Source organism: Mandrillus leucophaeus, unplaced genomic scaffold (genome assembly GCF_000951045.1).
Source record: "Mandrillus leucophaeus isolate KB7577 unplaced genomic scaffold, Mleu.le_1.0 Scaffold365, whole genome shotgun sequence".
Classification (NCBI taxonomy): Eukaryota; Metazoa; Chordata; class Mammalia; order Primates; family Cercopithecidae; genus Mandrillus; species Mandrillus leucophaeus.
In genome coordinates this window covers 12,235-38,817 of record NW_012103865.1, presented here as the reverse complement: position 1 = coordinate 38,817, position 26,583 = coordinate 12,235, and the positions used below count along the sequence as shown (strand labels likewise).

At 41.8% G+C, this 26,583-nt stretch overlaps 1 protein-coding gene and 1 gene segment (V, D, J or C); both read right to left on the bottom strand.

Moving 5' to 3' along the window:
• On the bottom strand, positions 1–9,084 carry LOC105546652. The gene is made up of 3 exons (XM_011989930.1): positions 8,981–9,084; positions 8,478–8,886; positions 1–304 (listed from the first exon to the last, which is right to left on the bottom strand). The coding sequence occupies exons 1-3, from the start codon at positions 9,027–9,029 to the stop codon at positions 1–3; spliced, it is 762 nt and encodes a 253-aa protein (XP_011845320.1). The 5' UTR covers positions 9,030–9,084.
• An 8,510-nt stretch (positions 9,085–17,594) lies between these two features.
• LOC105546651 lies at positions 17,595–18,196 on the bottom strand. The segment is given in 2 exon segments: positions 17,595–18,037; positions 18,148–18,196. Coding segments are annotated over 2 exon segments (492 nt in total).
• Positions 18,197–26,583: the final 8,387 nt, after the last annotated feature.

Genomic DNA, 26,583 nt, shown 5'->3' with positions numbered 1-26,583 from the left:
TTAATTATTCTTGTGGGGAGGGTGACGCAGGAAAGACTGCCCAGGATTGCTGGGAGCTGTGGGGAAAAGAGGAAAGCACCAGAATTTCTGCACAGGGCGGGGGAGATTCTGCAGTGCTATGGCTAAGCGACTTGCACAGACACACACGGCCGAGTCCCCCTGCTCTGTGGGCTGGATCTTTCGAGTAGAGAATGGTCCATCAGGCCTCTCAGCTGATAATCGATCCATGGGCATACCTGCGTCATCTATAATAGATCGGCTCCAGAAGTAACTCAGCAATTCCAGTTCCTGCACGAAGGTCTGTCTGTACCAGAAAAGGAGATTGTGGCCTAAAATTGGCTCACATCTGAGAGTCACTGCTTGTCCCATTTCTGTCACCTCATGCTTGGGTGACTAGATAATGCCAACATCTGTGCATGCTATAAAAGAAGGCAAAATTAGGAAACAGAATAAGGAAAACACAGGAAGTCATCTAGACAGAGGCCCAGCATGAGGATGATAAATATGTGAGGACTCTCTCGCTACCAGGATACAAAGGGACACGCAGAGGGTCCAGGAGTCCATGGCAGAGTGAGAGCAGATGTGGCACATTCCAGACCAGGGCCCTTATGAACATGAGCGAAAAAAGATACTTTGGGACATTTTACCCCCACAAGACCCATCTGTCAGTGACATCACTGAATGGGCCACCACCCCCAACTTGAAAGCTCCTTTAAGGGGAGGCTACATTTTTGGGAGATGAATCAGGCAGGACTGAAGTCAGCTATAATTGATCTGAGATACAGATGCACATTTGCAGACGGTCCCTGTAGATTTGCTTTGATATCGTCAATTTATAGCACCTTCTCCATAACATCCCTTACCTAGGAGCCTGCCAACTATATCCACCTGCACCTCAAGCTCCAAGTATTTAAAGATGAACTCATTGCCTTATTGCAAACCAACTTCTCTGCAAACTCTCCTGTATCTCTCACTGGTGGCTCTGTGCTCCTAGTTCTTCAAATGCCCTTAAATGAGTTAGAAGTTAGCATCTGAGTTACCCAGGAAGAGCAAGTACGTCAACTGCATTGTTAAAGATACGGGAGCTGGATCGGTGTCCCGAAAGCTCATTAGATTTCAAAGCTCTTCTTTGCAGTGAAGGGCCTCTCTGAGTTTATTGATCCTTGAACTTTATTGAATTTGCAAAGCCCAGAGCACAGAATCTCTCACATTCTCTATCCACACAATAAATCAGAAGCAAGATTGTCTTTTTCACAAAGATTTGGAAATTAAATGCTCCAGAGTTGATTTACATCTTATTCTTACCTCTAGCAAAGATCAGCATTTCTTAATCTCTACACCTGGCCTTTTTCTTATAAAAGAATCTTGCATCTCACTAACTGACTTCCTCTCAGGGTGTAGAGTGTACACAGCTGAGAGAACCCCTGCTCTGTGGATTGGTCAACTAGGTTATTTGCTAATGAAGAAGGAGCAGTTTAAGGTCACGTTTTCGCTGTTGGCACAGAGGCATACCGCTGAGTCCACTGCAACCCAGGGCACTTGCCAATCCTAAGGAGCAAATAGTTGACAGATGAGCTTGTGTGACCTGAGGTGTCTGTTTCCTTGTGGGTTCCATCCCTTTGTTGTGTGTGTTAGATCCAGAATGTAAAACAGTGGTCATCAATCAGTTTTCAAGGTGACCAATGTGTTTTCCTCCCTGTTACCAGGTGCCTAGGTTTGGTAGGCAGAACGATGGCCCTTCAACTATGCCCAGGCCGAATCCCTGGAACCTATGAATGTGTTGAATTATCTGATAAAGGGGAATTAAAGTTCCTCTTGAAGTGAGGTTGCCAATCAGCTGACTTTAATATAGAGGCCCAATGTAATCACAAGGGTCCTAAAATATGGAAGAGGGGGGGTTGAGGGTTGGGGTTCGGGTTGTTGCGAGTTGGGCAAGGGTTCGGCCGTTCTTTTTTGTTTTTGAGGTTTGATTGGGTTCTTGGGCTAAGGACGCTTGTTGCCTTTTGGAGGTTGAAAGGGGGGGAAAACAGTTCTCCCTGAGAGCCTCAGGAAGGAATGGAGCCCTGCCAACACCTGGATTTTAGCCCAGTAACATCCATTTTGGACTTCTGACCTCCAGAACTGTAAGGTAATACTTGTGTGGTAGTAAGCCACCAAGTTAGTGGTAGTTTGTTACAGCAGCAATAGAAATTGAGTACCTTGTAGCAGCCATGGGACTCATGGGAGAGAGAGGCAGAAGCTGGATACAAAATACTGGTAGAGTCAGATACGCGATCACATGGAAAAACCTGAAATCAAGCCAGGCGAAACAAACCAACAAACAAAACTTTTGTATGCCCAGACCCCACCTTCTTCCAGGGACGCAGAGGCATCTGGAGTAACAGACTTAGAACTAGATTGGGGCATTTTCCTGCTCAGAGCAAAAGTTCTTGGGGGAGAAAATTCTGTCCTACTCCACCCTAAGCCTTGCTAATAAGTGTATATGCTGCTGGTAGCATCATTGTGATTGAAGCTCCCTGAGGACAGGCTCCCTCTGACATGGTCCAGGATAGCGCCTCCAATTCTACCTGCTCTTCCCTCTACACATTCAACAGAACAGGTAGGGCTGACCTTGGTTGGCTTGGGGCCAGGCTCTACAAGGCTCCTGTGACACAAAAACTGCTACTCTGCTTTCCCCAGCCCAGAACACAGGTGCTGCACCACCCCAGCTCCTTGTTCCTCCATGTCTTCAGTGAGCTTAGAGGTATATCCACTTGCAAGCACACCTGCCAGTCAGAGCCCCACTCAAATTTCAATTTAGAGCAAAACCCAACTCCGCATCAATAGAGGCAAAAGGGTTGTTCTCTAATCCCTCTATCCTCAGCCTTCATTGCAGACACCTCCAACCCAGCTCCCTGAATCTAGGTCCACCTCCAGCGTTTTCATTAAGGATCCTCCATCCCCTCCCCCATAGACTCCGGTTGACAATGGAACCACAGTGCCTCCTAGTGGCCAGTAGGCAGGAACAGCACAAACGTGCTCTTTGTCAAGACAGAGGACTTGCGCTTTCCTTGATTGAGCTGTGGGGAAACGAGATATCATAATTTGTTGGTGTTGGAGGGTCTTAAAACGATGTTATGACCTAAGATGAAACCTCCTGAGAGATGGACATTACAGTCTGATGGATGGAGACATAGTGTCAGTTTTAATATCCATAAACAACCTGGCTCAGATGGGAGAGCAAGAAGACCGGCCAACACTGTCTTTAATCAGAATTTAACCCATTCTCTCTCCCCTCCAAATTACAGGCCATCCCTGTAAAGAAAAGAAAGTTCCCCACTGGTCTCAGTGCATTTTGAAAAAGCACTAAAAAATCTGCCTTTGTTCTCAGTAGCCAGGATGAAAAGGAGATGATGAAGAGAGATGAATCTCAGATGAAGAGGAGACTAAATAAAATAACTTATTTCTCTTCCCACATGGAAGATTTGGCAAGCAATAGAAAGAATAAAACTAGAGCATTACTTTAGGGAAGTTCCCCAAAATTGAAAATGTGGAGCAACGTGTTTTCCCAGAAGACTAGGTTTAAGTAGGAAAAGATGATATAAGTAGACTTCCTCTAGTTCTGACCCCTGCGCCTCAGGTGTGCTCAAAAAACACGGCACAAATGCGTCACAACAATGCAGAAATGAAGTGTAAACCACAAATAAAATTCTAAGGCCCCCCAGTCATCTGAATGGACTTCCTACCCAGCCAGGGCTCTTTTAAAATTTAACCTGAGAGACAATCAGTTATCAACCAGAAAAATTTTAAATCTACCTTTAAGCTGGAACCTCTCCCCATTCCTGCCTCCAGTTGTCTGCCTTTCTGGCCAAAACCAATGTATCTCTTAACTGTGTTTGATTGAAGTCTCAAGTCTCATGTCTCCCTAAAATGTAGAAAACCAAGCTGCACCCTGACTACCTTGGGTACTGTTCTCACTACCTCCTGAGGGCTGTTTCATAGGCCATGGTCACTCATATTTGGCTTAGAATAAATGTCTTCAAATATTTTACATAGTTTGACTCTTCATCAACAGAAATTAATTCCATGTTCACTTTGTGCTCTCTGATCAAGTCTAAATATTCACTCTCTATTCTCATCTTGTCGTATGACCCAATGAAGCATCAAAGATTATGTAATAAATAACATAAAAATACTCAAATGATAAAGTCTCAAAACCAAGTGAGGGTCCCAACTTGATTATAAATCCACTTCAAGTTTTTAAAAAGTCCTTCCTTAAAATTAAAGTTTCTGTATGACGTCTCTATGCTATTTAAGTCAAATATCAAACAAATCACAGACTAAGAATCTGACATTAAAATTCAAAGAAAATTAAAACCTCAAATAAAATGTTTTGACTTTAATCTGTATAATTACAGAAGAGGGAACTCAGATTAAAGCTTTTGTTATTATTTATGTACTTAGGTAAAACAACCACACTAACAAACTGCAACTAATTCGTATCCTAAAGATACAATGAGGAATAACTGGGCCAGAATCTTGGAGAAGGCAGGAGCCTGGGGAGTGAGCACAGCAGTCACTGCCGTTAGGGGCATTTGCTGATCCCAGCTCAGCACTTAGGAAGCTGACTCACAGGTCAGGGGGGTAAAGGCAAAGACCAGAGCTTACTTAATGTGACCATTGAGGGACTTGAATAGAATCAATGAACTAGAAGGAAGCCTGTCCTCCAGGTGCTCCAGGATACCTTAAGCCTTGAATTCTGTTTCAGGGAGTCCTGGATTGTTTATGCATCCATGCCCTTTACAAAGCACAATAAAACTATCTCTGGAGAAAGATATATCCATCCTAGACCAGAAATTATTTCTACAACCATAGTGTCTGGCACGATGTCAAAAATAATCAGGTTTATAAGGAAAAATACAAACAAATGACTGAGAAGCAGTACACACACACAAATGTCCACAAAGACCACAGAGGTGAAAATAAGCAGGCAGACTGAAATAACTGAGTGTCCTATGCTCAACAAAATAAAAGATACACTCAAAAAATGTTATGAGGGAATGACTAACTATAAAAGATGACCTCATAGATTAGAAAAAGAACCAAATGAAAATTCTGGCAAGGAAGTGGAGGATGGTCATGGTCGCCCACCACCGGGCTGAGGTATTGTTAGCTAAGTAAATTGCAGAGAAGGAAGGGAGATGTGCAGTGAGTTCATGGCCATCAGTTAGGACTTGCAGTCAGGTGGATGGAAAGGGAAGTCAGGAGGGGCTGAGGGACAGTGACAGTCCTTCAGAAGATTCCCAGGAAATTGCATTTCCAAACATTCTAACCAATACTTCAGAATGATTTCTAGTACAAGAGAGTCTGGGCAGAAGCTAGGGTAGAGACTATAGGTGGACACACACAGTGCATTAACAGAGGGGGCAGCTGGACCAGGGGCAGTTAATTGCTTCTGAATTTCTTTCAGGAATACCTAATACACTTATGTATCAGTCTGTTTTCATGCTGCTGATAAAGACATATGTAAGACTGTGAAGAAAAATATGTTTAATTGGACTTACAGTTCCACATGGCTGGGGAGGCCTCAGAATCATGGCTGGAAACAAAAGGCACTTCTTACATGGTGGCGACAAGAGAAAATGAGGAAGAAGCAAATGTAGAAACCCCTGATAAACCCACGAGATCTCGTGAGACTTGTTCACTATCATGAGAATACTATGGGAAAGACCAGCCCCCATAATTCAATTTCATCCCCCTGGTCTCTCCCACAACACATGGGAATTCTGGAAGATACAATTCAAGTTGAGATTTGTGTGGGGACACAGTCAAACCACATCAGCTAAGGAGCTATTTTAATATATGAGGACAGACAAGTGGAGGTGTCCTCATCAGTCTCTGAACTAGCTGACCCAGCCCTATATAATGTTGGGATATGTTTGTTACATGGAAGAGGTAGAGAGCTCTGGAGTAGCAGAGTTCGTTTTGAGCTAATATTTTGGACTCGTTGCCAGGATATCCATTTGTGTGCATTTCTTGGAAATTTAAAGGGTGCTGAATGAAGTAGTTGAAATTATCAACATCATCATCATTAACATTACTGGTATTAACGTATTTCCCCAAAAACAGGGGAAAAAGATTTCCAAACACATAGTACCTGTTGAGATTTGGTTGCATAACACATCCAATGAGAGGTCTAGAGGAGGCTCCAGAGTCAGGGTATCACCAAGAATAAGATTCAAATCATTCATATGCCGACAACTGCAGAGGGAGAGCCTGCTGTTTGTCACTCACATACAATCATTATCTGTATTATTAAAATTTGTCACATATGTTTATTGACTGCATGTTTTTATTTTTCAAATTTATGTATTTTTTAATTTTAAAATATTGTTTCATTTTTAAAATAGAACCCCAGAAGTACCCCAGAAGACTAAGTCTGTGATAAGTCACTTTCAGTTTTGGTTTCTTGAACTCTCACCGAGAGGTGTTTCAAATTCTTTAGACATATTTTCAAATAACAAATGCAGTCTTCATGTTTTAAGAAATAGTTTATTTCCAGCCAGGTGCAATGGCTCATGCTTGTAATTCCAGCACTTTGGGACGCTGAGAAGGGCGAATCACTTGAGGTCAGGAGTTCGAAATCAACCTGGCCAACATAGCAAAATCCCGCCTCTACTAAAAATACAAAAATTAGCTGGGCATGGTGGCACATGTCTGTCATCCCAGCTACTGGGGAGGCTGAGGCAGGACAATCACTGGAACCCAGGAGGCAGAGGCTGCAGTGAGCCTAGATCGCACTGCTACACTCCAGCCTGGACAATGGAGCAAGACTCCATCTCAAAACCAAAAAGAAAAGAAAAGAAAAGAAAAGAAAAAGTTCATTTTTCAGAAGATTCCCAGGAAATTGCATTTCCAAACATTCTAACCAATACTTCAGAATGATTTCTAGTACAAGAGAGTCTGGGCAGAAGCTAGGGTAGAGACTATAGGTGGACACACACAGTGCATTAACAGAGGGGGCAGCTGGACCAGGGGCAGTTAATTGCTTCTGAAGTTCTTATCAGTCTGTTTTCATGCTGCTGATAAAGACATACCCAAGACTGTGAAGAAAAATATGTTTAATTGGACTTACAGTTCCACATGGCTGGGGAGGCCTCAGAATCATGGCTGGAAGCAAAAGACACTTCTTACATGGTGGCGACAAGAGAAAATGAGGAAGAAGCAAATGTGGAAACCCCTGATAAACCCATGAGATCTCATGAGACTTGTTCACTATCATGAGAATACTATGGGAAAGACCAGCCCCCATGATTCAATTACATCCCCCTGGTCTCTCCCACAACACATGGGAATTCTGGAAGGTACAATTCAAGTTGAGATTTGTATGGGGACACAGTCAAACCACATCAACTAAGGAGCTATTTTAATATATGAGGACAGACAAGTGGAGGTGTCCTCATCAGTCTCTGAACTAGCTGACCCAGCCCTATATAATGTTGGGATATGTTTGTTACATGGAAGAGGTAGAGAGCTCTGGAGTAGCAGAGTTCATTTGGAGCTAATATATTGGACTCATTACCAGGATATCCATTTGAGTGCATTTCTTGGAAATTTAAAGGGTGCTGAATGAAGTAGTTGAAATTATCAACATCATCATCATTAACATTACTCGTATTAACATATTTCCCCAAAAACAGGGGAAAAAGATTTCCAAACACATAGTACCTGTTGAGATTTGGTTGCATAACACATCCAATGAGAGATCTAGAGGAGGCTCCAGAGTCAGGGTATCACCAAGGATAAGATTCAAATCATTCATATGCTGACAACTGCAGAGGGAGAGTCTGCTGTTTGTCACTCACATACAATCATTATCTGTATTATTAAAATTTGTCACACATGTTTATTGACTACATGTTTTTATTTTTCAAATTTATGTATTTTTTAATTGATATAAAATATTGTTTCATTTTTAAAATAGAACAACTATTAGTACCCCAGAAGACTAAGTCTGTGGTAAGTCACTTTCAGTTTTGGTTTCTTGAACTCTCACCGAGAGGTGTTTCAAATTCCTTAGACATATTTTCAAATAACAAATGCAGTCTTCATGTTTTAAGAAATAGTTTATTTCCAGCCAGGTGCAATGGCTCATGCTTGTAATTCCAGCACTTTGGGACGCTGAGAAGGGCGAATCACTTGAGGTCAGGAGTTCGAAATCAGCCTGGCCAACATAGCAAAATCCCGCCTCTACTAAAAATACAAAAATTAGCTGGGCATGGTGGCACATGTCTGTCATCCCAGCTACTGGGGAGGCTGAGGCAGGACAATCACTGGAACCCAGGAGGCAGAGGCTGCAGTGAGCCTAGATCGCACTGCTACACTCCAGCCTGGGCAATGGAGCAAGACTCCATCTCAAAACCAAAAAGAAAAGAAAAGAAAAGAAAAGAAAAAGTTCATTTCCTCCCACTATATGAATCCTAGCTATATCTGAAAACTCGCTTCTTCCCTGGGAGGATGAGGAATAAGGAAAGGCCGCTGTGAGCTGATAGAGAGGAGAGAGCCCTGCAGTTTCGTGCACAGGAGGGAAGTGTCTCTGCACCGCTGTGTCTAAGCTGCTGGCACAGAGATACACGGCCGAGTCCCCAAGCTCTGCAGGCTGGATCTTGAGAGTGGAGTTTACTCCTTTGAGCCTCTCTGCAGAAAATCGATCCTTAGGCAACTGTGAATCATCTACTACATCGTTATTGCGAAATTGAACCAGAAGCTCCAGGCCCTGTCCCAGGATCTGCCGGTACCAGTAAAGGGTAGCATGGCCAGATACAGGATTGCACCAAAAAGTCACAGCCTGGCTTTTCTCTATAACCTTATATCTGGGGGACTGGACAACTCCAGCTTCTGTGAGTTCTGTGAAGGAAAAAGACAGAATTTGAAAATAGAAGGAAATGATTGAAATAATCACTGAGAGACCCAATGTGATCATGGTGTTCCTAGGACTCACCTGCTCCCAGAAGACAGAGGGCCACCCAGCAGAGGAGCCTGGTGCCCATGGCAGGCTCAGGGCAGGATAGGAGTTTTGCCCAATCAGGGTCACTGTGAGCAGGAGCAGAGGAGGAGGGACGTCCCTGTCCTCTCATGGCAGTTCCCACAGTGACATCATTGCCTCCACAAATGCCTACCTTCTTAGAAACCAATTATTATAAACTAAAACAGAGCACAAAGTTGCTTTACCATATTCACAGGCTGTGTAAGTTCAGCCAAGTGTCCTCACTCACATCTCTAGGGCTTCAGGATTGGATCTCCTACTCCATCTCTAGGCCCATCGTCTGCTGGATGTTTCGAGTTGAAGGCAACTCAAAACAGAGATATCAATTAGTGACCTTTTTGTCTTATCAGCAATTATCCTTCTCTTTGGGCATTTCTCTTTTACTAGGTTCTCTATCTTCCAGGTCCTATGCACTTAGAAGCTGGGGTAATTGACACGAGTTTATCCTAGAAGCTTGTTGAACTAGCTGACACGCTGTAAGCTAAAGGGATAAAATAATACGCTGGGCACAAAGTTGGAAGGGTTCATTTTTAGTGAAGGCCCATAAGCAGTTTCCTCTTTGCTGTTATCGTTCATGATGCATTGTGTACCAAGCCTTCATCATGGTTCTGCCCATAGTTTTGGGTCACCAATGTAATGAAAGTAAGTTCTCATTTTTTATCGAAGATGAGTGGGGAATTCTCTTATCCCTGAAAATATCAGTATATATTGTAAGAAATGCAAAATCAAACAGACTTGCTGAAATCTAAAAATAACCTTATAGCTACACCTCTGGTGTAAATTACAGTTGAACAGTAGTGGTCATTATCTGTTGTTTGTTTCTAATGGGGCAACATTAGTCACAAACACATTTTTATTCCTTGCCTGAGTAAAAGAAATAAAAGGAGTTAGGGGATGGCGCTCCTTAGAGTTGGCATAAGACAATAACACAAGGAGATGCATGTCCAGAGAGGTGAGAACGAAGATATATGTGTTCAGTGAGGTGCGCCCAGAGATATTCCGACAAACCGGTAAAACCTAGGGGACGCATGTCAAGGTTATCAGGTGAATACCTGTGGGTATAGAATTACCAGAGCCATCCACTTCTGTCATAAATCCTTTATTACTGAGGCCAAAAGCTGCTGGTTTGAGTCCAACTCATGTAGGCACCAAGCAATAATTGCATGATGGAAAATTTCTTCACATTAAGGGGTCACTACCTGCTCCATCTTTGTGACCAGGGTTATAGTTCTGGGTGACAACAGCATTCGGGGGATGGAGGCTGGTAGCTGGAAACAGGACTTATCTGTCTATCAAACCTATCAGTCACAGGACCCACATGTGGTGTGCTTGCGTGTGAGGCATGCCAAGTCTGGGGAGGACATTCCTCATTGCTCCCAGGCCTCATCTGCTTCCTGGGCAGCACAACTGAGAAATCCACGACAGAATTCTTGTCAAGGCAGGAACCGGTCATTGTGCTGCTCAGGGAAGAAAAGGCCAGAGCCCTGGGAAATCTGGTTTTTGTTAAGGATATCTGTAGTGTTACTACCCACAATTTGGAATAGCCTGTCTGGCATAAACTAGAATTGTCCACTCTCCTATATTTCCCTTACATCATCATATACATTGTCCAGGGCATGACTAGAATAGGTAAGGTGTAAGGTACAGGTGCTTTACTCACATTTCTCTGAATTCTCCTGAGGAGGCAGTTATTTTCCCTTTGCATGGGTCTCTGAGCGTTTAGGCTGGCTCCTGGTTCTTCTCCATCTACTTCCCAGGCAAGCCCAGAACAGTCTCCACTCGAAGATTTGCTACAATTCAGATTTTACTGCTGAGCAGAACATACCAGCGTCAATGAATATAAAGGTTTTTTTTTTTTTTTTTTAAATATCTCACATTTCACCGACTACTCACAACTTCTGCAAACAAGATACTGGATACTAGGATACACACTTTTCCTTTAAACTTAACATCTCAGGCAGCACTGAGCCCTGTTTCAAAAACATTTGAGCATCATCAAACCCCAGTGCCTTCTGATGGCCAATGGTTCAGTGTCACTGGACTCAGGTCCTTGGTCCATGGCTTAGAGATACTGGTGGGACTTCTATACTATCTTCAATAGAATCAGGGCTAATATAGGACAGTGTTTGTGAGAAACCAGGGAAATTTTTTCCCAGTTCTTTCTATTCTTACTGTCTTGCTAGAGCCTGTCCTATAGTTTAGGTATGGTTTGTTCCCACCAAAACTCATGCTGAAGCTTGTTCCTCAATGTAGCGATGTTGCTGCAGGCACATTGCTCACATTTCTCTGGGGTAGTGTGAGCCTTATGGGAGTTGAACCTTATAGGAGTTGTTTGGGTGATGGGGGTAGATCCCTCACCAAAGATGAATGCCAGGAGTCAGTTCTCTCTCTCCAGGATCTGGATTAGTTACCATAAAAGCAGGCTGTTATAAAGTGATGGTGTTGCTCATCCTGGCTCTCCCTGCACAGGCCTGCTCCTTCTTCCACTTCTCTTCCATATTATGACACAGCACAAAGCCCTCAAAAGAAGTCCAGCAGATGTTGATGCCCTATTGGCCTTTCCAGCCTCCAGAATTGCAAGCCAAATAAAGCCCTTTTCCTTATAAATTTCTTTATACATTTTCCCAGCCTCAGGTATTCTGCTATAGCAGCAGAGGACAAATTAAGACAGCCTCTCTCCTTGTTGCACAAATAAATATTGTCCAGCCTTAACTCTGGAAAATCACTACTCTTCTCTTTACATTCAGTCACCTTTGAAAGTTCTTGAGTTTTCAGCCAAACTGTAGAATACTCAGAATCGGTTGACACAGAGGAAATAGTCCTGTGTATTTGCTAAAAGTCCTCTTGACATGCATTAGTAGCTAAGTTTTGCACTGGCCTCAGAGATACCAAGCTGCTTTGTCCTCACACTGCAAATTCTCTTGTCTTCTTTTGGGACTTTCTTAAAAATCATAGCCTGTTTCCTATAAAAAAAAAGTATACTCTAGACTAAAAGATACCTTATTTTATATATTTATTTTATGGTAATGACATAATATTTCAAAGATATTGAAAATGAATATAAGAAATACCCAACAATGTTATCATTCTGAAATAACAACAACATTTTATTTTGGTCTGCTAATATTTTTCTTCAATTTTTTTTAAACTGAGAATCTACGGAAAAGGTGAGAGAATAATGAAACAAACAGAATATTAAAATATACGTCTGTGTGCCGATTGTACATTTTGTGACTTTTGCTTTATCTCTCTATACATATATTGCCCTCAATTTCTGAAGCATTTTATCCTTAATACTAAAATGGGTCTCCTAAAAAATTGGCATTATCTTATATAACCACAAATGTCACTGTTACACTCAAAACGTTAGCATTCATATAGCATTGTCATCTAGTACATGCTTCACACTCAAATTTCTCTGTTTGTCTCAACATGTCCCTTGGTTTTGATTCACTTTTCCTCTAGAACAAAATCAAAGATCGTGTATTTCACGAGGTTATCGGTTCTCCTTAGTTACTTTTAAATTATACATCTCTTCCATCTACTTGTTATATTTTCTGTTTTTCATGATTATAAGTTTTTGAAGTGTCCAGGTCAGCTTAGTTGTAAAATGGCCCACAACAAGAATTTCTATACTATTGGAGGCTAATTACTTGGCAAATATACACCATAGATGATGTGTATTTCCTATTGCATCTGGTCAATCACAAGAATGTGGAATGTCATTTTTATGCTGTTTTGTCAATGCATATTTGAGGTAACTGACACCAGATCTCTTCATTTTTAATATGTCTTTTACCTTCTGTAACTGAGTAGTAATCCGTGGAGTGATGCATTGGGAAAATGTACATATCTTGTTCCAGTCCCAAAAGCATATAAAAAACATGGTTGAAAATTCCTTCAATCTGGATAAAGTCAGCAATATCCAGGTACGGAAAGCTCAGAGGTTGCCAGTTAAATTCAACCCAAAAGGAGTTCCCTAAGTCACAACATGTATTAGCTCATTTTCACGCTGCTGATAAAGACATACCAGAGACTGAGAAGAAAAAGAGGCTTAATGGACTTATAGTTCCACATGGCTGGGGAATCCTCACAATCACGGCAGAAAACAAGGAGGGGCAAGTCATGTCTTACTTGGAGGGCAACAGGAAAAGAGAGAGCTTGTGCAGGGAAACCCCCTTTTTCAAACCATCGTATCTAAATGAGACTCATTTAGTATCATGAGACAGCAGGAAAGACCCGCCCCCATAATTCAATCACCTCCCACAGGGTTCCTCCCACAACACGTGGGAATTGTGGGAGTTACAATTCAAGATGAGATTTGGGTTGGGACACAGTCAAACCATATCACAATGTAATCAAATTATCAAACATCAAAGGCAAAGAATACTGAAAGCAGCAAGCAATAAGAAACATCACATTCAAGGGATCCCCAATACAGCCTTCAGCAGATTTCTCAGCAGAAACCCAACAGGGCAGGAGAGTAGAGTCGTACAATTCAAAGTGATGAAGTTAAAAAAAAAAAACAACTGGTAGTTCTGGCATCTACTGACGGTCTTTGTCTATAATTATGTTGATAGTTACATTGACTCTCCATTTAGATATATCAACTAACATTATATGATAATGAAAAGATGCTCACCTAAAAATTCTTATTATTATAGCCCCATAGAGTTTTAAAACTTTGATTTCTGTCAAAAGATGTTCTAGCACTTTCCCTGCCCCAGTTATGAAAGAAATCATTTATGCTTTGTTCCTTTCAGGAGGAATAACATTTAGAAATAAAATACTGTGCCTATTGCTATTGGGAATACAAACAAAGAACAGATAAAGCAATTAGTCAATTTACTTTGTATTGTTTCTTAGACTTTTCCTTAGATAGAGAAGTACTGCACTAAAAACACTACCAACTACAAACCTCCCGAATGAAGTTCAAACTCAATTTCTTTTAGCATTGTCACAGTACACCAACATAATTCTAAAGTCAAGAAAGACCCCAACAAAACCAATCAGACAAAAAAAAGTACCTCCAAAGAAGGTGTGCAAATTTCTTATAGGCATAAGAAAAGACACTTAACATTTTTAGTCATTAGAGAAATGCAAATCACTACCACAATGAGCTATCATCCACACTGACTAGGATGGCTATACAAAATAGTAATAATCATCATAATAATATATTTGAAAAGAAAAACAAGAAATAAGTACTGGCAATTCTATGAAGAAAGTTGACATTGCTGGTAAGAATCTAAAATTGTGCAGCTGCAACAAAAAACCACTTTGGTAGTTACTTAAAAGGAGAAACATAGAATTACCAAATGACCCAGAAGTTTCATTCCTAGGCATAGACCAAAAGAATTGAAAACAGGGAATCAAACAGATATTTTCAGGGCAATATTCTTTGCACCATTATTCCCAATATCTACAAGGTGGAAACAACCCAAATGTTAATCAATCAATGAGTGGATAAACAAATGTGGTATATACACAACAAAATATTACTGAGAAATGAAAAAGAATGAAGTTTTGATAAATGCTACAATATGAATGCACTTTGAAAGCATTGTGCTAAGTGAAAGAAACAAGACACGAAAGGAAAAGTAGTGTATGATTCCACATAAATCATCTACAATAGGCAAATTCATTCAGAAAGAAATTAGATTAGAGGTTAGCAGAAAGAGGGGGAATGCAGAGTTACTCTTTAGTGGGTATTGAGTTTCTGTTTGAGGCAATGAAAAAAAATTTGGAAGCAGATAATGGTGACGGTTCTGCAACATAGTGAATGAACTTAATGCTGCTGAACTGTACAATTTAAAAATAAAGTGACAAAATTATATGTTACACATATTTCTCCCCCACACCCACCCTTTTTTCTTTTCTTTTCTTTTCTTTTTTTGTGAAACGGAGTCTCACTCTGTCACCCAGGCTGGAGTGCAGTGACACAATCTCGGTTCACTGCAACCTGTGCCTCCGGGTTCAAGAGATTCTCCTGCCTCAGCCTCCTGAGCAGCTGGGATTACAGGTGTGAACCACTGTGCTCGGCCCACTTTTTTAAAAGATTTTTTTTAACAAACTACCTTTGCAATAGGAAAAATAAATACTTAAAGTTGAATTCTCCATGATTGAACCTAAAGACAAGAAAAGGAACCCAGATAATTTATATACAGTGATAATTTCTCAAGAAATGCTATTAGTCACAATATATCCCACAGTGGGTTTTCCGATGTAGTTGTCATTATCTCTTGCAGTGGATATATAAGCAGTTTTCATTAGTACAAATGTCTACTCAAATTTAGGACTGTTACTCCTTTGAAAACTTTCCGATCTAGTAATTTTTGAATCATAACTTATTATTTCAGGTTGCTATATTCTGATTATAAGTAAGGTTAAAAAGTTATTCTCATGTTTAGTGGTAACTTACGTTCACTTGTGTGAATTGCCTATTCAGCTTCAGTATTGCCATTTTTATTGGGCTGTCTTCTTATTAATGAGAATGTTTTACTCATTTACACACTAACTTTATTAGAAAAGGACACCTATGCTACAGAAAAAATAAAATAAAATAAAACAAATCCTAAAATCTCAGTGGCTGAGACTCTATCAGGTCTTACCTCTCATGACCACAAAACCCAGTAGGGCATGAGTAGCTTTTTTCCATGGCTGTCCACCAAATTATGACCCAGGGAGCCAAGTTGCTTCCAGTTTATAATCTGTGCCATGAAGCTCCCAAATTCATCCAGACGTGGCAAAAGAGAGTTGAAGAGTGTCTGTGCAGAAAAGAGTTGAGAGCAGGCTTGAGACTACCTGCTTGCAAGATTGGACTTTGGCTATCTTTGGCAATTTGACTGGCGAGCAGTGCCCGGCACTGACAAAATTTCTCCTGAGAGAAGCGGCTCATTGTGCCTAGACTGCTGTTGCAAACAGTATTGTACTGAACATCAGATTTCCTTCTGGAGTCTGAATTTTTGGTTAATGCTAGGCAGTATGTGCTTGTGACCAGCCTCCTCTAAAATCTCATGATTGCTGAGTCTCTGATGGACTCACCCGGCAGAAGCACTGGACATGTGTTAATGCATTTTTGCTACTGAGTGAAACAAGAACCCTGTGTGACCCCCCTGGGAGGAAGAGAGCATAAGGAGGCCTGAGTTTGGGTTCCTCCAGATTCCTCCTGTGTGTTTTCTCCATATGATCCACTGCTGACAACTTACTATGACATGTTAATAAATCTTAGCTGTGAGTACAACTCCATGCCATATGCCAAATCTCTAAACGCGGGAGGACACTCAGGGACCCTCAGCACAGAGCTATAGGATATTTTTAATGGCTAGACTTGAAATTGGGCTAGCATTATTTTTACTCACCTCCCACTATTCAGAACCTGGTGACATGCTCCCAGCCCTCTAAGTGCAGGTGAGGCCAGGAAGCATAGAGGAGCCATAGGTGAACCTGACTCTTCTCTGTCACACTGATTTTTCTTCATCTGCACGCATTCCTCATTTTTTTCCCGTGCTATGGCTTAACATTTCATTTCTTATACTATGTTTTGGTGTACAAAAGTTTAGTTTAAGGCAACTGGAGTTAGGATTTTTTTTTTTTTTTTTTTTTTTGAGACGGAGTTTTGCTCTTGTTGCCCAGGCTGGAGTGCAATGGCGCAATCTCGGCTCACTGCAACCTCCGCCTCCCAGGTTCAAGCGATTCTCCTGCCTCAGCCTCCCGAGTTTGCGGGATTACAGGCAAGCACCACCATGCCCAACTAATTTTCTATTCTTAGTGGAGATGGGGTTTCTGCATGTTGGTCAGGCTGGTCTCGAACTCCCAACCTCAAGTGATCCGCCTGCCTCAGCCTCCCAAAGTGTTGGAATTACAGGCATGAGCTCCCGGCCTCAAATATTTTTGTGGCTTCTGGTTTTCTCGTGTGTCATCTAAAAAACTAATTCCTCAAATGAGTGCTAAAAATATATTTCTTAATTTTTTTCTAGTAAAATTTGTCTTGCTTTTCACAGTTAAGAGTAAACATACCTGAAATAGACGTTTATGTAAGGAATGAAGGAGAGGCCTGGGAATAAGTTGGAGGCACATATGCTCAGTGAAGTAGAAATAATCTATTATTCATAAACAATCCCCAGGGTAGAAAACAACACTACGCCTATGAAGCTGTAACTGAACGTAGGGGAATGTGGCTGGAGTGGAGAGCTGGGGGAAACTTGAGGCAAAATGATGGTGGAGAGGAAGGTGAAGGACAAATGATAGAGGACCTTGTAGGGCTATTGCCCTTGGAAGAAAGGCAGCCAGGAGCAGGGACCACATGGGGGAAGGTTTGTGTCTGTGAGTTGAAGGGTAGTAGAGGATATGGTAAGGTTTTTATGAAGAAGTCACTGAAGAATATGTTGGCTTTCAAATTATAAAGGGAATTGGGAATATGAACAAAATATCTTTTCCATTCTGCAAGCAGAAAAAGAGAGCTGCGGAAGAGAGATCCAGCAAGGTTAGGGTGTTGGGGCAAACTCCAGATCGTCTGAGACAGGGTTAGGAATAGAGCCACAGCACTGACGGTCATATGGCCCCTGCTCTAAGACACCCCCAGACTGGGCAGTGCTCTGGGACCCCTACGGAGGCCCGGACTTCCCACCATGGGGCCCAGACTCGGGCGCACAGGCAACCTCAGTTTTTCTAACTGCCCTTTATGAGCAGAGAGGAGGCAGCTGTGCAGCACTGTGGACTCACTGCTGGCGCAGAAATACACAGATGTCTGGGAGCGGGTAGCTGACTCCAGAGTGAGGGGGAAATCCTCTGTCTTTGATCTGGAGACAACATAGCCATCGGGGACTTCTCCTTTATCTATGATACTAGCACCTGCTGAGTAATAGATCAGCCTCAGCCCATGTCCCAGGTCTTGTCGGTACCAGAACATATTGTTGTGATTCCAAGTCTGGTGACACGTCAAGGTCACCTTCCTTCCTGTCTCTGTGACCTTGTATCTCGGGCTCTGGGTGATTTCAGCATCCCTGTGTCCTGTAATAGAGAACAACAGACACTGATGCTGTCATCCTAACAGAAAAGCCTGCCTGCATTGAGGCCTTGGGAATTCCAGGGAAGGAGGCCCTCCTGTGACCAGCCCTCACCTGCCCACAGCAGAAAAAGTGCCACATAGAAGAAGAGCCTGGTGCCCATTTCAGCTCCAGGTCAGGATCTTGTGACTTCCAGCCCTGCTGTGGGCAAATTGAAATTGAGCTCTCAGTGACTTGATGATGTCACTGTCCCTGCTAAATGCTTGAACTGCAGAGCTAACCTGCCACGCCCCTTCTCTTCCCCACAGGAACAAATCATTTATTACAGAGATAGTTGAGAAGCTTAGATTGGGAAAAATTTGTAGATCTGTTTTGAAAGAAATCTTAAAATGTGTAATCGCCTTCCCTGATTTTAGTAGGGAAATTTGTTCTTCTATGCATATTTTATTCCCATTATGCTAAATTCTTCATTTGAATGCTGTTTTAACACTTATGAATATTTCTATAGTCCAAAGAATATTGTCATAGCAGTCCTGGTGTCTTTTATGACTTCTCTGTACAAAATTCAACTCCCAGTTGAATTATTTTCCACTTTGTTTAACCTCTGGATATTTGTATTTCAGCCTACAGAGATACCCTTGGTTAAAAGAGTCAACTGACATCCAGAAAGGTTTCACAGTTATGAGTTCAAGGTCATTCACATTTGAAGACTTGCTTCACACCTTAGCACCTCATGGCACCTGATGGGAGCCTCGCCATCCGAGCTCAGGCTGGTGTGTGTTCTCATGAGGACGATTTTTCCCTTTGCTTCAGGTGAAGCCACAAACACTCACCACCTAAGTCCTCTAAGTGACTGTACTTCCTGTGAAGAAAAGAGGAGGCTCATTAAGGAAGTGGATGAAATATTCACCCAAAACTACACCTATCTGGAGTCTCTAGGGTCACAGAGAAATGTTCTGTTTCCATTCAGAAGATCTCGTATTCACCAAATGGGAGAAGATTGGAGGAAGTGTAAACGTGCTTTGGCGCCAAACTTACATCCAGTCAATAGCACTGCTATTGTTTCTTCAGATACAACAGATTATCTATTGCACATCTTGGTGCAACCTGGATGGGTAATTCTCGCAATCATGCTCCAGTGAGAGAAGACACAGAATCAGAAGTGGAGACAGGGAGAAGACCCATGAGCACCCCCATGGGAGGCCATGGCTGGGGCCTAGTTAGCCCAGGAAGGACTTTCCCATCTATGCCCAGAACTCACCTGGTCCTGGGAGACCAAGAGCCACACAGCAAAGGAGCCAATCCTCATGGTTGGGCCAGGGCAGAGGGAAAAATAAAAGCTTTCCAGTGCAGGACTTTCATTTTGGGGGTAGGGCACATAGAATCCCAGAACTCTAAGGATCCTTCCCTAAATGAGGTGTAATCTACCAAGAATGTCAGTACTTTCAACAGCACTCTAACTTTTCTGGGGAGAAAAGCATCTACAAGGAATATATTCTTTTACTTTTTAATTAACTCATTATTAAGTGTAATAAGTTAAAACAATTTTTTGAAAGTGTCTACCTCAACTTGAAGCTTTGTCTGGTTTCTGTGCTGGTGTTTCCCACATACCTGGACAGTACTTATGCAGTTGCCATGAAGTCAATGAAGAATAACCTCAGGCCTTCTCACTCACACAGGACCTTTCCAACACTTTGTCATTTTGCATTCTCCTTTGCAAGGAGCTCCTTAAAATTGTATCAGCTTTGTGCCCCACAAAACTTGAATCTACTCTGCACCTGCAACTCATTAAAGATTTATTGAATGAAAGAAAAATGGAATGAATGATTACCTGAGTCCAGGCAAACTCTGCTTCTGTAAAGAGAACCCAAGTCTATTCAGTTCAAATTGTGTTCAGAGTTTTAAGAGAACAGAGAGCCATCCTGAGGCTGCTGAGAATTCAGAAATAATCCCAAATGAACCTGGAAGAGATTAGTTTATATACGTCATCGTTAGACTTTTTAAATGAATGGGTAGCGGTATGAGTAAAAGAAGAACAATGGTCTCCTTCAAAGGGAAGGGTCTTTTGATGGTGGCTTCATTCCATCACTGCCACAGTATAGGCTGTCCCTGAGGACAAAGTCTGTGATGGGGACTTAGGTGCATGATATGTGGGAAATGGCTCCAGGAAGAATTAAGAAAGAAACATAAATTAGGGAAGGAAGAAGCCAGGAAGAAAGTGCAATATTGAGTTTGTGTTGGAGCAAGAGGAGATGGAATCTGTCAGTGCCTCTCAGGAGCACATAGAATGCTGTCTGAAGTTTCTGCATGAATGGACTGGCTGGAGCGTTAGTTCTCTGTCTCACCAGGAGCATCAGGACCTCTGGCTGTCTTTGAGTACAGGTCAGGTGGGCTCAGATAATATCATGGAAGAGCCCTGGGGAGGAAGTACAGAGACTCCCAGCATGCACCTGTGGAAGGGCACTGCTAGATTGAGGTGAATGGGGACTTGCACATAACTGTTCACTACAGCAAGCCTGAAATCAGAGTGTATGTGAGACCTAGGAAAGCTGCTTCAGTCAAATGTATAAACAGGTAAGATAATACTTCTTTTGAATGATTTCTGTCAGAATTAAAACAGATCACATGACGAAGCAGCAGAGGGGCCGGGCACAGTGGCTCACACTTGTAATCCTAGCACTTTGGGAGGCAGAGACAGTCAGATCGCTTGAAGTCAAGAGTTTGAGACCAGCCTGGCCAACATGGCAAAACTCCATCTTTATTAAAAATACAAAAAATTAGCCAGGGTTTGTGGTGGGTGCCTGTAATCCCAGCTACTTAGGAGGCTGAGATGGGAGAATCTCTTGAACCCAGAAGGCAAAGGCTGCAGTGAGCTGAGATCAAACCACTGTACTCCAGCCTGGGTGACAGAGCAAGGCAAGACTCCAAAAAAAAAAAAAAAAAAAAAAAGAAGCAGCAGAGTGCCTGGCAAAGGCTGCCACCAGACCCTGAGCCTCCGTCAGGGCAGGAATATTTCTGGCATTTCCATAGGAAACTGGTCTTTCCAGTTACTGGCCCTGCAGGACACTGTGAGCTCACTGTATCCTTAGGCAGGCCTCAGGTTCTGCTATTCCATGTTCCATCCCTGCTCTGCGGGGCCCCTAAACAAAAGGCGGGGCAGGTGCAGCACAGCGCCCACATGCTCACAACAAGCCCTACTTTCCTAAGCTTGCCCATCCTATCCCTGCCCTGAGAAGCATTCCTCAGCCCTTGACACCCCAGCCTCAGCACCCTCCACTACCCATACAGACACAGAGACACTTTTTCCTTGGGGCAAATTGAGGCCCTTGGCACCCCTACTCTTCTCTGGCAATGAGGAGTCTGTGTTTAACTCAGGGTCCACTCTGAACTCAAATCGCCCCGCTCATTCCAGCAGACAACCAGGCTTCCCTTCACCCCTCCTCTCCTGGTTCACCCCCCCATCCCTCTGCAGGGTTCTCTGCAGCGTTGTGGAGCCACAGCGCCCCCACGTGGTCAACTGTCCACAGTCTCATGGATTCACACTTTTCTGACCTCATGTGCTCAAGATTGTCCAAATCAGGAACAGGGATTCCTGCATCCCCGCTCCTGCAAACCCTACCCTCTCAGATACACAACATCAATGCTTTCCCAAGCAGGCCAATTTAGGGTTGGTCCTCAAATCCACCCTTAGCCAGTGAAGAGAAAAGGGTGCATTAACCAATATTTTGATTGCTAATAAATGTTACATAATTGCAATTCACGTGATAAGATGAAAGAGAGAACCCAGAATAACACAGGGCATAAAATAAAACAGTGTGAAGAGACCAGGCAGATCTGGCCTGGAAATACGATATTCTATGTCTCCTTTTGATTGATCAGACACATCTCTTCATATTTTGTACTTAGATTATTTGCCAAATTTTACATAGTACATTTTATGGGGTCTCTGGGCTTTTTCATATTTAATTCTGAATTTATGGAAAGTCTTGAAATAAACAACCCTATCAGCTATAACTTAGGCAGATTGAGTGGTCTGACATTTCCTGTCACTCCCCAGAAGTGTGTATGTGCTCCACTAATGACCCAGTGCCTCTTAGTAATGCAATCCAAAGAGAAACTATTTTCATGTGGATGAGTCTCCATGAGAAAATGCACACACACGCACATCCACACTCATACGCATACACTCACACTCACACATTCATACACACAGTATCTTCTTATTGCAAGGATGATAAGACTATATTACCGAGCACGGTGAATTTTTCTTTCAGTGTTTTCAGCACTTTTCTTTCAGTGCTTTCTGAGATGATGTTTCCAGCTTCATAAAGATGTGGTTTTGGGAAAATGCGGTTGTGGGGAAGAATTTCTTTTACCAGATCATGAGACTGGATAAGTATTATTATAACATAAATTTTTTTTGTTCCAAAAGGATGTTTGCAAATTCCAGTTTTAGATGTGGTTAGGATACTGTGTAACACTGGCCATTAATCCTGACTGGGGAAACACATTTGCTTGGAATATTGCAGAAGTTGTATGGAAAATTGAGACAAACCATAATGACCCTCCGTTGTATTTCACGTGGAGGAAGAAGCCTCTTTTGAAGTGAAACTAGCTGCTAAGTAAGAAGGTACACATAGAATTCAGCTATTATATTGAGAGAATGTGAAATATTATCATCATTTACTCAATAGAGTCAAAATAATTTATTTATCATCTATTATGTGCCAAACTCTGTGTGACATATTGAAGATAAAAAAAGGTGAACAAGGTTGGAGGTCATTGTATCAATTTTTTTTTTTGCAAAATTAAATATTTCATATAAATTTTTTGTAAGATTTGGCTATAATTCAAATTTGTTTTTTTTTTTTTTTTTTTTTTAAGACTGAGTTTCACTCTTGTCACCCAGGCTGGAGTAGAATGGTGCGATCTCGGCTCACCACAACTTCTGCCTTCTGGGTTCAAGCGATTCTCCTGCCTCAGCCTCCCGGGTAGCTGGGATTACAGGCACGTGCCACCACATCTGGCTAATTTTTGTATTTTTAGTAGAGACGGGGTTTCAACATATTGGCCAGGCTGGTCTCGATCTCCTGACCTCTGGATCCACCGCGTCAGCCTCCCAAAGGGCTGGGATTACAGGAATGAGTCATCGCACCCGGCCAATTTTTTTATGTTAGATTATGTGTTAATAACTTATCACATCACTGAAGAGTGGAAAGTTAAAATCAACGCCCACAGTCTTTCAAATACTTGATAGGAAAGCTAAGGTAAAGCTCGTGGTGTCCTATTCTCAGCACTGCTCCAGCAGTCTGAGTGCACTCACTTTCCTTTTTCTTCAATACACCTGAAACTCGGCAAGGCTCATTAAATTCTAGTAAATTCTAGATGGAGAAATATTTAAAAATCACAGATTTCCTGCATCTTTGAAGATTTAACATGCTATATCTTCTTGTTCGCCAGGATCTTTCTTGTTTTCAAATAAAACGTTGCTATAGCAGGTCTGGCTTCTAGAGACAGTCTGTGCCTCCCCAGCTACTACACATAGTTTATGTACTAATTTAAAGTACAAGCAGAAATGAAAAAAGGTCAAATGTAGATAACTTTTCAGAAAATAGATACTTTACTCTGAGTTCTTAAAGGTCTTGGCTACAGAGGTGTTATCAGCTCTTCTAGAGGGTGCACCACAGACTCTGTCTTAGTTCCTCCACCGTCCTCCCCTCAAATCTTCATTGTTCCGTGGACTATTGAGAGGACAGTTTGGAGAAGACTCCGCGTATGATTCCTGAGCACATCTGGAATAGTACAGGGGAAAAGACATAATAGGGTCAGAACACGGAAACAGGAGTAGGTGGAGTGGGTTGGAAAAAGCAGGATGTTTGCTATCTTAGTAATGAGGTGAAGAAGAAAAACTGACTTAGTTCAGACTGTCATAAAGCTTAAAGACTTAAAAATCTTAGCGGTGTATGTAATTATATATATAATCTATATATCACATATAATCTGGATGGGGTAACTTTACTTCTTATTGGTATATTCCATAATCTAGGTATTAGTTCCCCTACTCCCAAGAAATGCACTCCCACATGTGCTAAAGATCAATTTATCTGTGAAAAATTTCTTTAATAAGAAAAATGCAAGCCTCTTTTTCCCTATAAATCATATTTAATTAATCATTTTAATACAAATCATTCTCACCATTTATCTTTTATGGCAAATAACTCTAGTACGGAAATCAAATTAAAGGTCTTTAAAAATAAAAATATTGGTTATCATAGTTATTATTTAGTATTACTTTCAAAAGTCAATTAAAAATTTCAGCCTGTGAAGAGATACAAACCAAAACTCTTAGTCTGAGATATTTGTTTATTCTGAATAGCTCAGTCTAATCTCTTTCAGTTTCTATTCCGTGTAAGCTACAGGATTCCCAGACCTCTTGAGGGAGTTATGGTTTTCAACAATTTCTTTCTCCATTTTTTAAAACAAGTTCCCATTACTACAGAATAAATCAACTCATTTTCTTGTGTACTAACTTATCTTGTCCTTTCACCCTGAGTCCCAAATTCCTTAATCAAAGCTAACCTGGTCGTTACATACGCCTTCTAACATTATCTCAGAAGTGTACTGTGATTTTTTGTGTGTGCACAATTCACATATGAAACCTTAGTCACTTAACAGAGATCATTATTAATTTTTTTAAGTGATCTATTTCATGTATTTCAAACCTCAGTGTTCTGCAAGTCTCTGGGAATGGCAGAGGACCATTCTGGAAGAAGGGAGATAGGGGAGGGCAGGGAGAGAGGTTTAAGTCACAGAGAGGAGGAGCCAACAAAGAAACGTTGTATCACAGCAAAGTGAGGGAAATTGTAGCAGGTCTACAATGACTTCTGGGGAGATCTGTAGGAACAGAGAGCAGGCATCAGAATCTCATCTTTGTCTGTTCTTTCCTCTTTAACACACATCAGAGACAGCTCCCAATGATCCCTTATATGTTTGGTTCTTGAGAAGGGCTAGTTTGAAAACTGCTTTAAAATCCTTATGTCTCTCCTCCCGGTTTAATTAGGGTTTCTCCAGCAACTGTCCTTGCCATGGCTCTTTAGACTAGTGATGAAGTCAGTTTATAGCTTGATCAACTTGATAGCTCTTGGCGAGATCACAGTCTGCCAGGAAGGTTTGTTTGATGAGCGCGGCTGGTGAGAGTTTGGGGATTTGTTTCTGCCTAGGGTGAGATCCTGGGTAGTGCATGAAGAGTTAGAAAGAGAAGTAGCCAGCCATACTAAAGAAGTAGATGTGGAGGACAACTAAAGTAATAATGATAATAAAAATCAACTGCTGAAGGAAACAAAAGGAACCACTTTTGATGCACAGCTTACACTAGCATCATGCTCTCTAAGCCCCTCTGATCACCAGTGTCCTGCCCTCTTCTGGGACCCTCCTGGCATCAAGCCCTTGAGCCTGTGTTTCCTAAATTGCCACTCTTACTGCACAGCCACACTTCCCTTTCCTTGAGTAGATACACAGAAAATACATGGGCCTAGGAAGGGAAGGTCAGCTGGGTCAGGGGTACTGGAAGCCCCCAGGCTTTTTTATTTCTTGCACCATCAAAATCAGATAGTATTTAATTTTTCCCCCATTCTTGGAAAATGTTGATTCAAAAAAAAAAAAAAAAAGTCACGTTTTTAAAGCCACAGTGCCTCCTTGTGGCCAGTAGGCAGAAACAGCACAAATGTGCTCTCTTGCCAGGACACAGGGGACTTGTGCTTTGCTTTATTGAGTCATGGAGATATGGGAATTATGATTTGTTGGTGTTAGAAGGTGAAAAGGCAATCTTTATGTTGTTATTGCCTAAGATGGAGCCACTTGAGAGATGAACATTGAAGTCAGACAAGTGGAGATAAAATATCAGTGTTAATAACCAACAGTGCTCAGATAGGAGAGCAAATAAGCCAACCAACACTCTTCTGAATCAGAATTTAATCCATTCTCTCTCCCCTGCAAACTACAGACCAACCCTGTAAGGAAAAGAAAGTGTTCCACTAATCTTAGTGCGTGTTGAAGAGGCACCGAAAGAATCTACTTTTTTTCCCAGTAGCCAGGATGAAAGGGTGATGATGAAGAGAGACTAAGCTCAGATGAAGAGGAGACTAAATAAGATAACTTATTTCCCTTCCCATGGGAAACATTTGGCAAATAATGGAAAGACAAAAACCAGTGTATTACTTTAGGGAAGTTCCCTCAAATGGAAAATGTGGAACCAAACATGTTTCCAGGGGACTGGGTTTAACTAGGAAATGATGATAGCCACACACCTGTGACTCCCTCCAGTTCCGACCCCTGACCCTCAGGTGTGCTCACAAAACATGGTACAAATGAGTCATGACGGTGCAGGAATGAAGTACATTCCATGTTCACTCTCTGCTTTCTGATTAACTTTGTTTTATTTTTATGTTTTATTATACTTTAAGTTCTGGGGTACATGTGCACAGCGTGCAGGTTTGTTACATAGGTATACATGTGCCATGGTGGTTTGCTGCACCCATCAACCCGTCATCT